The sequence below is a fragment of the Aotus nancymaae genome, unplaced genomic scaffold, assembly GCF_030222135.1.
Source record: "Aotus nancymaae isolate 86718 unplaced genomic scaffold, 86718_ANA_hifiasm-v0.15.2.pri h1tg000040l, whole genome shotgun sequence".
Lineage (NCBI taxonomy): Eukaryota > Metazoa > Chordata > Mammalia > Primates > Aotidae > Aotus > Aotus nancymaae.
In genome coordinates this window covers 69,805,521-69,823,622 of record NW_026988454.1, presented here as the reverse complement: position 1 = coordinate 69,823,622, position 18,102 = coordinate 69,805,521, and the positions used below count along the sequence as shown (strand labels likewise).

The window sequence follows — 18,102 nt, the reverse complement described above, 5'->3', positions numbered from 1 at the left end:
TCTGGATTGTATTTTAAATATGCTGGGAAGCTACCGGAAGATAATAAGTGACATGAACTGACTGTTTCAAAAACACTGCTCTGGATTATCCATCGAGAATGAATAGAGGGGATAAAAATAGATGCAGGGAGACCAGGTAGGAGGCGACTGTGTGAAACTATGACTGAAACTTTAAAGATATGTTTGGAAAAAGATGCAATGAGATTTGCTGGTAAATTACATTAAGGTCTGAAAGAAAGAAGTTTCAGGTTTTGACATAAGGAAATAGGTCAATGGTGCTATTTCCTGAAATGGCAAAGACTAAAAGAAGAACATATGAAGTGAGTGTCCAGGGTATCCAAGTAGAGCTATTAAGCAGCCAATGTGACATATGGGTCTAGAGTTCAGGGATTAAAGTCAAAGTTGTTGACACAAATTTGGGTGTTAACTTCACAGCAATAGTTATTAGAGCAAGGAGGCTAGATAATATCACCCAAGGAAAGAACACAGATGAAAAATGATTAAAGGATCAATAACTGAGAGCCCTTTGATATTGCAACATTTTGATATGAAGCAAATGAAGAATAATCTGTATGTAAAAACAAGTGGTGACTGAAGTAGAAAGGAAACCAGGCATTGTAGATATTGAGAGAAGTATTTCAGAAAAATCACAATGGTGAACAGGATTGACTGCTGCTCAGAGGTTACAAAAAGAAATAAGAACCCTTGGAAGAACAATGGAAGTCACTGATGGCCTTGCCAGAGCAGTTTGGGGTTTGGTGGAAATTATAAAGAAGAAGCTCACCTATAGATGGCTGAGGATATCTAGGAGGTGAGGAAGTAAAGATATTTAAGTGAAAACATAAACTTGAACAGGTGAGAAGAGTTAAGATCCAGTGTACAGGAGAAGGAATTAGATCTTGATAGAAACAGTGACACTTTCAATATAAAAGAGGAATACAAAGCAGACATGTCGGGAGATTTGAAGGTGTAAAGAGAAGAATTCTTAATTAACTGATTCTATTTTTCAATGATTTATGAAGTAAGATGTTGAGCTAACTGGATTGGAGGAGAGTATGTATTAAATTGCATGTTAAAGAGAAGTTCTGGGATGGGTGTGATGGCTCCTGCCTGTAATCCCAGCACTTTGGGAGCTTGAGGTGGGTGGATCACCTGAGGACAGGAGTTCAAGACCAGTCTGGCCAACGTGGTGAAACCCCGTCTCTACTAAAAATTACAAAAATTAGCTGGGCGTGGTGGCAGGCGCCAGTAATCTCAGTTACTCAGGAGGCCGAGGCAGAAGAATCGCTTGAACCCAGGAGCTGGAGTTTGTAGTTAGCTGAGATTGCGCCATTGTACTCCAGCCAGATGACAGTGAGGCTCCCTCTCAAAAAAAACAAAAAAAAAGAAGAAGAAGTTCTGAAATAAGTCATTTTGGAGAGCAGAAAAGCAAACATTCTAAAGCTGATAGCCATTTGAGCTTTATGATCAAAAATTTAAGTCAGACACTTTAGTAAAAATGATTGTATGATTTTTCTCCTACAATATTCAGCTGTGGGTGGGGTGGGAGATAGGAGTGGCTTTTTCATGGCTAAAATAAGATAAGGGTTATGGAATTAAAGATGCTTTTCATGGAGTAATAATAATAATGGGCTGTATACATTGTTTAAGAAAGAAAGAAAATGGAAGAGGACAGAAAAATGAAAAGGTCAATGGTAATGGGCAAAAAAAAAAAAGAAAAATGAAAAGTGAAACACTGCAGAGTATAACAATGGGAGGAGGTAGATGAGGCAAGTAAAAGGAAATCTAAGAAGAAGTAAGGATATTAAGAAATTGAAAGGACAGTTCAATTATACACAATAATATCAGGGTCACTAGCAGCAACAGTTTACCAGTATAGAAGAATACAGTGATCTTGGTACATAACTTTTCAATGAATGAAGAGTGACCCAAACATGGCTAAAATACAGCAATGCACAATATTTTTTTTTTTTGACAAGGCCTTAACTCTATTCATTCTTTAAAATACACTTCAAAGAAGGCGAGGTTCCGTCCATCACTAATATCCTCTAATTTTATTATGAAAATATTAAACTAGACCTAGCTTCATATTGATTCCTATGGCGCACTACCAAACTGAAATAAAGCATACTAATTTTATTGTGTTTATAAGGTAAAAAAGTAGTTATGTTATCAAAGTTCACATTGAAGGGTTTTATTTGATATATGAAGCTCATTTTACCATATAAAATCCACAAAAACATACTTAAACTATAAAAAATATGCAAACCTTAAGAAAAGCGAAAGGAAGAATGCTAGGTACCACACAGTGGAGTTAAACATATATGAAAATTCAAATCTCAGCTCTGCCATTTCCTAAGCTAGCTGTGTGAACCTGGAAAAATTCTTCAAACATTCTGGGCCTCAGTCTGTAAAAGTGTAAAATGGAAACAAGAATATCATCACTACACAAGACTGTCATAAGTATTAAGCGAAGAAATGTGCAGTAAGTGTTAAGTACAGCTTGCACAGAGATAGCTATTGTTTTATTATCTGCAGGAGAGAAATGCACTTTTTTTAGACCAATGCTGCTCTTTTGATGATCAAACAATAAATGCAACAGGTTCATAGTATTGTTCCTTAAGCTGATACATTTTAATTTTGTCAGTTTTAAGCAAACTCTACTTAATCACACAGATTTCATTAAAGACATGTAAATCCATGCCCTCCGATGAAAGATTACTTTTAGTAAGCCATAAGTTCTATGGGCCTCTTTTCCACACAGTCTTAAACCTGACTGGCTCAAGGAATACTACTCATCTCCCACATTTTTCAGAAGCCCTTATGGGTTGGAGTGTATCTCATCTAGGGTGTGTGTGTGTGTGTCTTGTGTGTTAGTGTATATGAGAGAGCTGTAGTGTATCTCATCTGGGGTGTGTGTGTGTGTGTCTTGTGTGTATGAGAGAGACAGAGACACAAGGAGAGAATATGAACTATTTAATGAATATTCCAGTAAGTCCATTAAATGAGTATGCCTGCTTCTAATCTCTGCTTTAGTCCTTTTTTAAAGAACGTTCTATCTTTATTTAGAACAATCAAATTTAGGCATATTACATATGGGCATACTACATAGGTCACATCTTTAATTGAACTAATAATAAGCACATTCAATCTTTTAGCTTATTATATAGAAATGGCAACTTAACTGGCTATCATATATAATTTAAAAAAAGCTCATTTTTTATGCATAACTAATCTACCTATCAGAAACCATCACAAGAAGAAAATTTATTCACAGTCTAAACAGTAACTGGGACTAGAAGTTTGCCTAATTGGATTTATTTTTAGGAGTGAATAAACAGAGTTGGACTTCAATATCCCTGTTAAGATCCTTCAGTTATTTAAAGACTACTGCCCCACATTACTTAGATCTAATCACATTCTGAGTTGTTTCTACTCCTGGAATCTCCAAATTAATGTGTGTTTGACAAATCAAAATAATTTTTTAAAATCAGGCTTACTTTTTAAATACCCTTCCATAACCTTTACAAAACTAGAAATTGCTTCTGTGATCTCAGAAAACAATGAGGCTTTTAAAAAGCAGGAAGCAAAGGACAAAAAAAAAAAAACCTTCCTTTTCATATGTAAACAATAAGGCTGTTCTAAAGGTACAACAAATGTTTACAATTAGCCTTCACAAATATTAAATAGGATTACCTCTAAAAAACTGTTTTTAAAGCACTTATCTATTTGTACCTATGCAAGTAAAATTAAGCAATACATGTTCTTTTCACTAAACTAAAACTCCACCTTTGTTTCTGGCAGATCCTCTCTGGCTAGAAAAAAGAATTTGAAACATTATTTGCTTAATTAAAGCTCTAGTGGTAGGTTGGGTGTGCTGGCTCACATCTGTAATCCCAAGCACTCTTGGAGGCCGAGGCAGGAGGATTTCTTGAGGCCAAGAGTTCAAGATCAGCCTGGGCAGCATAGCAAGACCCATCTCTATAAAATGAAAATATTAGCCAGACATGGTGGCATGCATCTGTCCTAGCTACTTGGGAGACAGAGACAGGAGAAGTGCTTGAGCTCAGGGGAATTCAAGGTTATAGTGAGCTATAACCACACCATTGTGGGTGATAGTGAAAGACTCCCTCTTAAAATAAAAAATAAAAACAAAAAGCATAATTAAGTGTAGACTAATTTTATTTGAAGACTGCTATATATTTGGAAGGTTTTTGTTTTGTTTAAATACAGCAAATGGACTCTTTGATCACTGTCACTGTTGGAAATCAAGTCATCATGACCATGGTCAGAAATCAAGTTATCTCAATGGGAGGAAAACTGATAAAATCAAACTGATAGTTCTATCCAAATATATTATTCTGTATGACTACCTGCTACTACACCCACAAAACTGGTTTCCAGAAATCCAACACATAGTCCTATATACTTATAGAATATAATTTGATACAATCAAGGAACACCAAAACTGAAGGATTAGCAGAGAACCAGAGAACTACTTCTTCCCAAATATTATAATGGCCTCTTTTCCCTTAGGAAAGATATTATTTTGACTTTATGTTAGACCTACATTCACAGAGCATGTGTCTTAGATTAGTCATATTATTCCTACTTCTAGGGTGACTAACTTTCAGACCTTTGTTTGTTCAGACCTTTCCTGGTTTAGCAGTGAAACTCTGGGCCATGCAAACCAGGGTGGTTGGTCGGTCACCCGACCTACTTCTTTCCCCACACCACCCCCCCGGCCCCCAGTAGTCTTTGGGAAACAAGTGGTGTTTGGCTACATGAATAAGTTCTTTAGTGGTGATTTCTGAGATTTTGGTGCACCCATCACCCAAGCAATATACACTGTACTCAAACTATAGTCATTTTTTTTTTTGAGACAGAGTTTTGCTCTTGTCACCTAGGCTGTAGTCAATGATGCAATCTCAGCTCACTGAAACCTCTGCCTCCCAGGTTCAAGCAATTCTCCTGCCTCAGTCTCCAGAGTAGCTGGGATTAAAGGCACACGCCACTATGCCCAGCTAATTTTTGTATTTGTAGTATTGACAGGGTTTCACCATGTTGGCCAGGCTGATCTTGAACTACAGACTTCAGGTGATCACTTGCCTCAGCTTCCTAAAGTGCTGGGATTACAGGCAGGAGCCACCGCACCTGGCCTATACCCAAGGTATAGTCTTTTCGAGCAGTATACACTGTACCCAAGGTATAGTCTTTTAACCCTCATCTACTCTCACCCTTCCCCTCAGGTCCCCAAAGTCTATTATATCGTGCTTATGCCTTTGCATCCTCATAGCTTAGCTCCAAGTTATAAATAAGAACATATGATGGTTAGCTTTCCCTTCCTGAGTTACTTCTCTAAGAATAATGGTCTCCAACTCAATCCAGGTTCCTGCAAATGCCATTATTTTGTTCCTTTTTAAGGCTGAATAGTGTTCCATGTTCCATGGAACATTTTCTTCATCCACTTGTTGATTAATGGGCATTTGGGCTGATTCTGTATTTTTGCAATTGTGAATTGTCCTGCTATAAACATGCATGTTAAAGTGTTTCATAATGACTTCTTTTCATCGGGATAGACATCTAATAGTGGCACTGATGGATCAAATGTTAAGTCTTCTTTTAACTCTCTAAGGAAACTCTATAATGTTTTCCGCAGTGAATGTACGAGTTTATATTCCCACCAGCAGTGTAAAAGTGTTTCCTTTTCACCAAGTCCACATCAACATCTATTATTTTTTTATTTTTAAGTTATGGCCATTTTTGTAGGGGTAAGGTGGTGTCACATTGTGGTTTTGATTTGCATTTCCTGATCATTAGTAATGTTGAGCAGTTTTTCATCTGTTTCTTGGACATTTATATATCTTCTTTTGAGTACTGCCTATTCATGTCCTTAGCCCACTTTCTGATGGGATTGTTTGTTCTTGCTGATTTGTTTGAGTTCCTTGTAGATTCTGGATATTAGTTCTTTGTCAGATATGCAGATTGTGAAGATTTTCTCCCACTCTGTGGGTTGTTTACTCATTATTTCTTTTGCTATGCAGAAGCTTTTTACTTTAATTAAATCCCATCTATTTTTGTTTTTGTCATATTCACTTTGGGTTCTTGGTCATGAACTCTTTGCCAAGGCCAATGTCTAGAAGTTATTTTCTAGAACGTTTATGGTTTCAGGTCTTAGATTTAAGTCTTTGATCCATCATGAGTTGATTTTTGTATAAGGTGAGAGAGGAGGATCCAGTTCCATTCTCCTACATGTGGCTTGCCAATTATCCCAGCACTGTTTGTTGAATAGGGTGTCCTTTCCCCATTATATGTTTTTATTTGCTTTGCTGAAGATCAGTTGGCTCTAAGTATTTGGCTTTATTTCTGGGTTCTCCATTCTGTTTCACTGGTCTACATGCCTATTTTTATATCTGTGCTGTTTTGGTGACTATAGCCTCATAGTATAGTTTGAAGTCGGGTAATGAGATGCCTCCACATTTGTACTTTTTGCTTAGCCTTGCATTGGCTATGCAGGCTCTTTTTCAGTTCCATATGAATTTTAGAATTGTTTCTTCTAGTTAAGAATGATGACAGTATTTTGAGGGGAATTGCAATAAATTTGTAGACTGCTTTTGGCACTATGGTCATTTTCACAATACTGATTCTACTCATTCATGAGAATGGGATGTATTTCTAGTTGTTTCTGTCATCTATGATTTGTTGTTCAGCACTGTTTTGTACTTTTCCTTATAGAGGTCCTTTACCTCCTTGGCTAGGTATACTCCATAAGTATTTTATTTTTTTGTGACTATTGTAAAAGGGGCTGAGTTCTTGATTTGATTCTCAGCTTGGTCACTGTTGGTGTATAGCAGTACTACTGATTCATGTACATTGATTTTGTATCCTGAAACTTTACTAATAAATTCATTTATCAGATTTAGGAGTTTCTTTGGATGAGTCTTCAGGGTTTTCTAGGTACAAGATTATATCATCTGCAAACAGTGACAGTCTGACTTCCTCATTATCGATGTGGATGCCCTTTACTTCTTTCTCTTATCTGATTGCTCTGGCTTGGACTTCTAGTGCTATATTGAACAGAAGTGGCAAAAGTGGGCATCTTTGTCTTGTTCCAGTTCTCAGGGGGAATGCTTCCAACTTTTCTCCCCATTCAGCATAATGCTGGCTGTGAGTTTGTCATAGATGGCTTTTATTACCTTAAGATATGTCCCTTCTACGCTGATTTTGCTGAGGATTTTAATCATAAAGGGACACTGGATTTTGTCAAATGCTTCTTCTGTGTCTATTGAAATGATCAAATAATTTTTGTGTTTAATTCTGTTTATGTAGGGTATCACATTTATTGATTTGTGTATGTTAAACCATCCCTGCATCCCTGGTATGAAACCTACTTGATTATGATAGATTATTTTCTGGATATGTTGCTGGATTCAGTTCATGAGTATTTTGTTGAGGACTTTCGCATTAAGTTCATCAGGGATCCTGGTCTGCAGTTTTCTACTTTTGCTGTGCCCTTTCCTGGTTTTCATATTAGGGTAATATTGGCTTCAGAGGATAGTTTAGGGAGGATTCTCTTTTCCTCTATCTTTCAAAATAGTTTAAGTAGGATTAGTACCAATTCTTCTTTGAATGTCTGATAGAATTCAGCTATGAGTCTGTCTAGTTCTGGATTTGTTTTTTTTTTTTTTTTTTTGGTGACTTTTAAATTACCATTTCAATTTTACTGCTTGCTACTGGTCTGTTCAGAGTTTCTGTTTCTTCCTGGTTTAATCTAGGAGGGTTGCATATTTCCACAAATTTATCCATTTGCTCTAGGTTTTCTAGTTTATGCACATAAAGGTATTCTAGTAGCCCTGAATGATCTTTTGTATTTCTGTGGTATTGGTTGTATATCTCCCATTTCATTTCTAATTATTTCTAATAAAGCTTATTTGGATCTTCTCTCTTTTTTTTTTTTTTGGTTAATCTCACTAATGACCTATCAATTTTATTTATCTTTTCCAAAAAAAACCCAGCTTTTTGTTTATCTTTTGTAATTTTTTTTTGTTTCAATTTCATTTAGTTCTGCTCTGATCTTTGCTATTTCTTTTCTTCTGCTGGATCTGGGCTTGTTCTTATATCTCTAGTTCTTTGAAGTGTGATCTTAAATTGTCTATTTGTCCTTGTTCAGACTTTTTGATGTAGGCATTTAACGCTATGAACTTTCCTCTTAGCACTGCTTCTGCTGTATCTCAGAGGTTTTGATAGGTTGTGTCACTATTATCATTTAGTTCAAAGAATTTTTTAAATTCCATTTTGATTTCATTATTGATCATTCAGGAGCAGATTAACTAATTTCCATATATTTGTACAGTTTTCAAGATTTCTTTTGGAGTTGATTTCCAATTTTATTTCACTGTAGTCTGAGAGAGTACTTGATATAATTTCAATCTTTTAAATTGAGACTTGTTTTGTAGTCTATCATATGGTCTATCTTGGCGAATGTTCCATGTGCTGGTGAACAGAATGTATATATTCTGCAGTTGTTGAGTAAAATGTTCTGTAAATATCTGTTAAGTTCATTTGTTCTAGGGTATAGTTTAAATCCATTGTTTCTTTGTTGACTTTCTTTCCTTGATGACCTGACTGGTATTGTTAGTGGAGTACTGAAGTCCCCCACTATTATTGTATTGCCATCTATCTCATTTCTTAGGTCTAGTAATTGTTTTATAAATGTGGGAGCTCCAGTGTTAGTTGCATTTGTATTTAGGATTACGATATTTTTCTGTTGGACCCTTTTATCATTACAACATGTCCCTCTTTGTCTTTAAACTGTTGTTGCTTTAAAGTCTGTTTTGTCTGATGTAAGAATGGTTACTCCTGCCTGCTTTTGGTATCCATTCGAATGGAGTATCTTTTTCTACCCCATTACCTGAAGTTTATATGAGTCCTCATGTTTTAAGTCTCTTGCAGACAGCAGATTCTTGGTTGCTAAATTCTTATCTATTCTGCCATTCTGTATCTTTTAAGTGGCACATTTAGGTAATTTACATTCAACATTAGTTACTATTCACTGTGCTAGTTGTTGCCTGAATGCCCTGTTTTTTTTTCATTGTGTTATTGTTTGACAGGCTCAGTGAGATTTATGCTTTAAGGAGGTTTATTTGGTATATTTTGAGGTTTCTGTTCAAGACTTAGGACTCCTTTTAGCAATTCTTGTAGTGCTGGCTTGGCAGTGGCAAGTTCTCTTAGTATTTGTTTGTCTGAAAAAAACTTTATCATTCCTTCATTTATGAAGCTCACTGATACAACATTCTTGACTGATAATGATTTTGTTTAAGGATGCTAAAGACAGGATCCCAATCTTTCCTAGCTTGTATTCTGCTAAAATATCTGCTGTTAACTTGACAGGTTTTCCTTTTTAGGTTACCTGATGCTTTTTGCCTCATAGTTCTTAAGATTCTTTCCTTTGTCTTGACTTTAGGTAATCTGATGGACTATGTGCCTAGGTGATTATTTTTTTGTGATGTTTCCCAGGTGTTCTTTGAGCTTCTTATATTTGGATGTCTAGATTTCTAGCAAGGCCAATGAAGTTTTCCTCAATTATTCCCTCAAATAAGTTTTCTAAACTTTTAGATTTCTCTTTTTCCTCGGGAACACTAATTATTCTTAGGTTTGGTCACTTAACATAATCCCAGTCTTCTTGGAGGTTTTGTTCATTTTTATAAAAAAATATATATTTTCTTTGTCTTTATCAGATTGGATTAATTTGAAAACCCTGTCTTCAAGCTCGGAAGCTCTTTCTTCTACTTGTTGGATTCTACTGTTGAAACTTCCCAGTGTATTTTGCATTTCTCTAAATGTGTCATTTTCCAGTTGTTTTTTATTTATGATATATATTTCTCTGAATCTTTTCATGCATATCCTGTATTATTTTTTAAATTTCTTTAAATTTTCACCTTTCTCTGTTGCCTCTTTGAGTAACTTAATAATCGATCTCTTGAATTACTTTTCTTATAATTCAGAGATTTCTTCTTGATGTGGATTCATTGCTGGTGAGTTAGTGTGACCTTCTGGGAGTGATATAGAACCTTGTTTGTCCAATTACCAGAATTGTTTTTCTGGGTCCTTCTCATTTGGGTAGACCATGTCAGAGGAAAGACTTGAGTCCCAAGGACTAAGATTCTTTTGTACTGCAGGGTGATCCTTTGATGTGGTGCTCTCCCCCTTTCTGAGAGCCAGTTTGCAGTGATTGTTATTTCTCTTCTGGGTCTAGCCACCCAGCAGAGCTACTGGGCTGGTACTGGGGGGTGTCTGCAAAGAGTCTTGTGATGTGATCTGTCTTCAGGTCTCTCAGCCACGGAAACCACCACCTCTGGTGGTGGTAGTAGCAGGGGAGTGACATGGACTCTGTGAGGATCCTTGGTTGTAGTTTTGTTTAGTACACTGGTTTTCTTGAATGCCGGTTATGCTAGCAATGAAGTATGTCACAGATTCAGGACCTCTGGTTAAACAGGATGTTACAGGTGATGGAATTAGATGTTGTTTTCTTTCTTGCAAGGCTGTTCTGTTATGAGTTGCTATAATGGCTTGAGTTGATTGACCTTCAGCCAGGAAGTGGAAATTTCAAGAGAGCATCAGCTGTGGTACTATAGGGGGTCTATAAGCTTGCCCTGAAATCACCTGCATAAGTATTCAGGTTTCTCAGGTGATAGATGGGGCCATGGTGCTCCCATGAATTTACATTTTCTGTCTTCGGCTACCAGGTGGGTAGAAAAAGACTGTGATGATTAATAATGAGTGTCAATTTGATTGGATTGAAGAATGAAGTATTGATCTTGGGTGTATCTGTGAGGGTGTTGCCAAAGGAGATTAATATTTGAGTCACTGGGCTGGGAAAAGCAGACCTATTCTTAATCTGAGTGGGCACAATCTAATCAGCTGTCAGCTCAGCCAGAATAAAAAGCAGGCAGAAGAATGTGAAAAGACTAGACTGGCTTAGTCTCCCACCCTACCTCTTTCTTCCATGCTGGATGCTTCCTGTCCTCAAAGATTGGAGACTAAGTTCTTTAGTTTTGGGACTTGGACTGGCTTCCTTGCTCCTCAGCTTGCAGGTGGCCTACTGTGTAACCTTATGATGTGAGTTACCACTCCTTAATAAATTCCCATCCATCCATCCACCCATCCATATTAGTTCTGTCCCTCTAGAGAACCCTAATATAAACACCGTAAGGTGTAAGAATGGTTACGCATGTCTGAGCTCAGACTCTCCTTGGGCAGGGCTTGATGCAACCACTGTGGTGTATGGGCAGGGGGCAGTGCTCAGGGCAACGAAGTTATGTTCCAAGAGGAATTATGGCTGCCTCTGCTGCTTCATATAGGTCTCCAGAAAAGTGGGGCAACGGTAGAATTGATAGGCCTCACCCAGCTCCCATGCAGCCAGCAAGGTCAGTCTGACTCCCACTATGCTCCCCAAAACAGCCAACAGAGCTGAATTTATATCCTGGCCTCTGGTATGCAGGGCTGAGATCTTGCCCCAGGCTGCAAGCCTCCTAGCTAAGAAAGCAAGCTGGACTTTCAGGTCTTGCTCCTCCCTGCCTGGGTGGCTTCTGTGCTCCTATCCATTTCCCATTTGCCCCACCCCCACCACTGCCAATATTCTGCCCAGGAAAATTCACACTTGGCTGAAATTATTAAAAAGTTCAGTTGGAAGTCTCCTTCTCCTTGTGGTCCTTCCCAAATTCCACTGACTGCCCTCCTCAAGAACCCCTGTGAGAGAGAGTCATAAAAAGCTTTCCTGGGCTTCCTAGGCAACCTGGCGTGCCCACAGAGCTCTTCCCACTGCTGCTTCTACTTTTATATTTCGTTCAGCTCTCTAAATTTGCTTCAGCTCTAGGTAAGGTTAAATCCTTCTCCTGTGATTTGGATTTTCCGGTTCCCCAGTGAGGATATGAGTCTGGAGACAGACTTTCCCCCTCTCACACTTTGGGCACTTACGGTTTTACGGCTGTCTCATGGAATTTGCAGGAACAGGCCGCTTCTTTCAAAGGGTTTGTAAATTCTTTGAGTTTTCCTGGTATGTTCCTGCGGTGGTTCTTGGAGCAAAAGTTTATGATGTGAGTCTCAATACGCTGCTCTGTCTGTCCAAGTGGGAGTTGCCAATTAGTTCTACCTACTGTCTGCCTTATTTTTTTTTTTAAAAAAAACCCACCCTATCTACTAAGCATTGCTAATTTATCCTTAAAGCAGCTTTAACTGCCACCATTAAAATACTAGTTATATTTTTAAAGTATGCTATGCAGTGTCAGAATAGGTTTTAGCACATTGTAAGTAAGACAGTCCAACTAAAAAGAAGTATTTTTTCAAGTAAATATGAGTTTCTTTCATTTAAAATCAAAATTATAGAGAGTCAAAATCCAAAGAAAAAAAGTATTTATTTTCCAAGAAAATAAAAGTGTTTAAAGAAGGTTTTCAATGTCTTAGACAAAAAGCAAATTCTTCTATGAAACAGAGGTGATGACAAATTCTCTTGTTATTCCTGCCTAGGAAATATGTACCCTAATGAGGAACAACAGGAGAGAATAAATTTATTCACATATATATTTTGTATATTTATATAATATGTAAATATATATATATTTATCCATATAAACCTTTAGAGTATATACTTATCCTATAACCTTTAGAGAGTCCTAAAAAGTATTCTGTAACTTAAAACCAGCTGAGCGCAAAACCATAAATTCATACACTGTTAGAGCTAAAACGGAGTTTAAAAATTATTAAATACAACAGAAACATGGGTCCAGCAGCAAGAAATTTAAAGGACACAAGCAGTTACAATTTAATTGAAAATTAAAGCCCTGAGTTACTGACTCAGATTCAGTAATTGTCAACGGAATGTTATCCAGACTTTACTGAAATTCTTTGCATTTGGTTTTAAGTATGCCAAGTTAAAGCATTAAGATTGAACTAATAACTGATACAAATGACAATGACCACTGTAATATGCATCTCATTTCACAGCCACCTTTTAGTAATCCCTTCATTCTGAAATAAAAAATGTACATAAGAAAAAATTTACATAAGTTACTAAATCAGTATGTTCTCAAAAAGTGAGGAACACCAATGAGTATGATATAGGACAAAAATGAAATATAAAACAAAAACTTTTAAAGGGATTGTAGAAAAGATTATAAAAAGATAATAGATCTTTTGTTTCTGATACAATTTATGTATGTGGAATTCTTTGTCATTCTAAGCTAGAATTTTTAGTTCATAATTAGATGATTGATACAACTAAATACCTTATGTTTCTTTAAAAAAGTAAGAGTTAATGCAGATAATAAGCAAAAGAAAATTTCAAGCAATTACGATGTTTTCCAAAGACATAGCTACTCTATATACACACAAACACACACACACACACACCCCCCCCATAAAGCCATATTATACTACAATATTTCTCTTTTATTCCTCAAGTTTTAAATAATCTTTATTTCTTAAAAGAAAGTTTCCCAAATTCCAAAATATTATTACAATTCTCCATAAACTCTTAAAAAAATGATAACATATTATAAAAATTTACAGGGCTTCCATACAATATGTTTAAAAATGTGATGAACAGCATGTTTAAAACTATTTTAAAAGGAGGTCAAGTCTGACCTCTAGGCCATGAAGCACTACATTAACAGCTCTGCAGAAAGAAAAATGATAAGGTATAAAATGAATGCTCAGAAACTAGGACCTTATCAGTTAGAATATGATTCAAGCCTGTAAGACAAATTGCTCAGCAAGGCAAGTCACCTTCCTGCTGTGATGAGGATATAGCTGAATTTCCAATACCAACGACTATCTCCCTCATTGTGTCACCTAGTTTGATATCATACAGTCAAGGAATGGCATACAGTTCTGAAGCATCTACCACTTATTTTGAATATATTTTGTCAAAGTCACCAACTAGGATAATTATCTTTGTCCTTTAACTGACAACTCAGTGTTAAAAATCTTTAAAGAATAATCACTAAAAGAAACTACTGTGACCCTTCAAAGCATAAAAGTTATTTGTTATCTGAATCATTTTTAACAGCTTGCTTGGTTTTAAAAATAAAATTTATGGCATAAAAATTTAACAAAGTCCATAAAATGTCTTACTTTAATTGCATACCTGAACACTGATGGACTTTTTCAGCAGTTCTTCTACAAAGTTCCAATTTGATTCCATTTTTCTCTAGAAAGGGAGAAAACAGTAGTATATCAAAATTACTGTGCTTGACTATGCCTATATTTAAAATTAGGATATAGGAAATTATGTGTCCAATACATTTTTCTCTATCATTCAGCATTAATGTAATTTCTTGAATTTCTAATATTGCTTTGGTAAAGAGTTAGTTAACGAACTTGGCAGAAAAAAATGTACTGCTATTCCAATCCAATACAAACCGTAACAGGAGTTGTAACAGTGGTACTTCAGTAAGATATAGATATTCTACCAAATCTTTAATTTCTGCTTTCAGATACAAAAATCCAACTGAAAAAAAAAACAACCACCATATATCTACATGTATTTTTGGTGTTTTTTTTTAATGCTGAGTATTCATCTCTATTTTCCACTTTAATCACTGGAGCTTTTTCCTTCATTTCACGCATAATAAACCTATAGATATTCTACCAAATCTTTAATTTCTGCTTTCATATACAAAAATCCAACTGAAAAAAAAAACAAACACCATATATCTACATGTATTTTTGGTGTTTTTTTTTAATGCTGAGTATTCATCTCTATTTTCCACTTTACTCACTGGAGCTTTTTCCTTCATATCACGCATAATAAACCTGAGACCATCTGCTTTAGTAAACAAAGTAACTAAAATTTTATACAGAAAATAAAGGAACCTTTACACAGTGCTACCACATTTTGCTAATGGTCACCTATCTGGCATCCTCAACTATCTAGAATGATCTCTGTGATAAGGAAGAAAGCTAAAAAGGACTTTCACAAAGGCTAGGTAGGCACTTAAAACAATTCCACATTTCCAAAAGGAAAGCCTGGAAAACACTCTCCAGGATACTTTGTTCACTTAATACTCAGTTCTTAAGTTCTGCACATGTGCATACTGAACAAAACCAGAAGCAAAGAAAGTGTTTTTAAATAATAAGCAAGTAATAACCAGTTTCTAATGTGGAGGGGAAAAAAAGGTATAAAAAGTAATCATAAGACCTCAAACAGCAAAATCTAAGACCTTAAAAAGTAAAAGAAAGACGTTCACCATACCCTTCTTATCCCTGTTATAAGGAATATGATGCTCACAGGAATGAACTAAAATGACAAAGTGTTAAATAAAGCATGATGAATACTCATCATTTTAAATGGTTAGACAATATTCATGTAAAATGCTAACTATAGTAAATCTCTAAATAAAATTTTTTTTTTTTAGATGGAGTCTTACCATCGCCCAGGATGGAGTGCAGTGGCCAGATCTTGGCTCCCTGCAGCCTCCACCTCCCAGGTTCAAGCGATTCTCTTGCCACAGCCTCCCGAATAGCTGGAACTACAGGTGCCCATCACCACGCCTGGCTAATTTTTCTATTTTTAGTAGAGACAGGGTTTCACCATATTGGCCAGGCTGGTCTCAACATCCTGACCTTGTGATCCACCCACCTCGGCCTCCAAAAGTGCTGAGACTACAGGCATGAGCCACCATGCCCGGCCAATATTTTCTAATAAAGAGCATAGACAGTATGGTAGTCAGCCTCTAAGATGTCCCCCAATGACCCTTGTCTTCTGGAATTTATGCTTTCTACAATTCCCTCTCACACTGTACTAAGGTTGGTCACTAACAGCCTACCAGTACCAATATGAATGATAGTATGTAACCTCCAAGAATAGGTTACAAGACACTGAAGCTTCCATCTTCATGATACTTTGACCTGTTAACTTGATCTGGAAACAGCTATATTGTGAACAGCCCATATGATGAGAAACTGAAGGATTCTGCTAACAAAAGTAAAGCCAAAAGCAAATCCTCCAGTTCCAGTTAAACCTTCTGATAGTGAAACCCTGTCTGATAGTTTCACTGCAACCTTATGACAGACCCTGAGCTAGAACCACCCAGCTAATCTTTTCCTGAAGACCTGACTCTCAGAAATTGAGTGTTAGATAATAAATTTTTGTTTGATGCTGGTAAACTTCTGTGACACAGCAATAGATTACTAATACAATGATTTAGTTATTTTTAGCAAAATTATTGACTTTTTGACATACAGAAATAAAGTGAATGAACAAAAAAAATGATTTATTGGGAGAAAATGTGGAGTAGAGAATTTGGCCTTGCCCAAAGAAAAGATCTGGCCTGCTGGGCGCGGTGGCTCAAGCCTGTAATTCCAGCACTTTGGGAGGCAGAGGCAGGTGGATCCCTTGAGATCAGGAGTTTGAGACCAGCCTGGCCAACATGGTAAAACCCCATCTCTATTAAAATACAAAAATTAGCAGGGTGTGCTTGTAATCCCAGCTACATGGGAGGCTGAGGCAGGAGAATTGCCTTAACCCAGGAGGCAGAAATTGCAGTGAGCCGAGATCGTGCCACTGCACTCTAGCCTGGGCAACAGAGTGAGACTTCATCTCAAAAACTAAAAGAAAACAAAACAAAAGAAGAAAAAAAATAAAGAAAAGATGTGGCCTTTGCCCTTAGCTTCCTGGGAGGTCCTGCCTGGGCCTTCTGAATGTTATGCCTGATAATAGCATCTTTGACTAGGGGCCTATGGTCACACTGGATAATTTAACAATGTGATAGGGAGTAAAGGCTGGACATACCCATATTGTCTTAGCTTAGGGACTGGTCATGCCCAAAAGACCAACAATGTGACTCAGGCTGGGTGCTTTAAGTTAGGTGACTTGGAAACTGAAACCAGTTATGTGAGCAATTTAATAGTCCATGCCTACATAATGGAACTCCCATAAAAACTATGAACACTGAGGCTTGAGTGGGCACCTATTTTGCAACACTCCTTGCATACTATCACACACTGATAGCAGAAGATGCCTGACTCCATGAGGAGAAAACAATAGAAGTTCCACATTTGGCACTTCTGGACTCTGGCCTATGTCCTTCTTCTTGGCTGATGTTAATTTATATCCTTCCCCTTAAGAAAACAAAATAATAGCTTTCAGTGAGTTCTGAGAGTCCTAACAAATTATCAAACCTAAGGATAAGGATAGTTTTGGGAACACCCTGAGCTTTCAATTGATGTCAGAAGTAGAGACAGTCTTAGGGACTGTGCCCTGAACCTTGGTAGTTGGCCCTAAAAGTCTCTCTCAAAAAAAGATCATTTCCTTATATCAATACTATATGTATAGTGTTATGTTCTTTACACATTACTTCCTCAAAAAAATTTCCCCATTTCACGGAAAACATAATTAAGTCTCAGGAAGGTCATGTATGTAGAAGTCAAAGAATGAATTCAAATCCAAATTTATCTGGCACCAAAGCCTGTATTTCTTCTATTATAAAATGTACCAGCAACCAATTTTTTTTTTCCTTAGCACGCCTTCTCTCAGATTTCAGGATTACATTTTTGTATCATTCTTTATTAAGAAAATGTCACCTTCAGTGCCAAGTGAGAAAGGCCATGATAGGGTTGATGTAATTTAAGTTTTAGCTTTATAACTGGATAGTGTTTAGTATATTTCAATCACTCTGTGTTATCAAAGCATTTGAATCACAAGAATTACAGAAAAAGTGTAATTCTCACCCAAAGAATTTCAACTATATAAATCAGTATTGTGGCTATAATCTAAAACAAAAATAAACAGTAATTTAAAGAAAAGAATGGCAATTATATCATGCCCAAATCAAATGTAAGAGAAGATGTATCAAAGGGATACCGATTTTTCTTCCACAATAAAATTTCACTTTGAGCAGCTACAGCATTCTTTTTTCTACCTACCAAGTTAAATCTGCTGATAGAAAGGAGGTAGGATGTCATCACTTTGAGGTTACATTTTATATTTCTTATCTCACTATTAAAACTAAGACACCCATTTAAGCTTTAGTATAGGTAGGATCTCTACCAGACATGTAAAATAGATACTCCACCCTCCACTTTCAGCAGATGAGGCAGTCTGGT

The 18,102-nt window shown here is 36.6% G+C and overlaps 1 protein-coding gene across 3 annotated transcripts in view; it reads right to left on the bottom strand.

Annotated features, from left to right (window-relative positions):
* The window catches only part of MMS22L (MMS22 like, DNA repair protein), a 148,609-nt gene that overhangs the window by 101,682 nt on the left and 28,825 nt on the right, over positions 1–18,102 (bottom strand). For all 3 annotated transcript variants that reach the window (XM_064360823.1, XM_012444264.3, XM_012444265.2), the window contains exon 11: positions 14,144–14,206. In XM_064360823.1, coding sequence (XP_064216893.1) covers positions 14,144–14,206 — 63 coding nt within the window. The remainder of the gene's footprint in view (positions 1–14,143; positions 14,207–18,102) is intronic.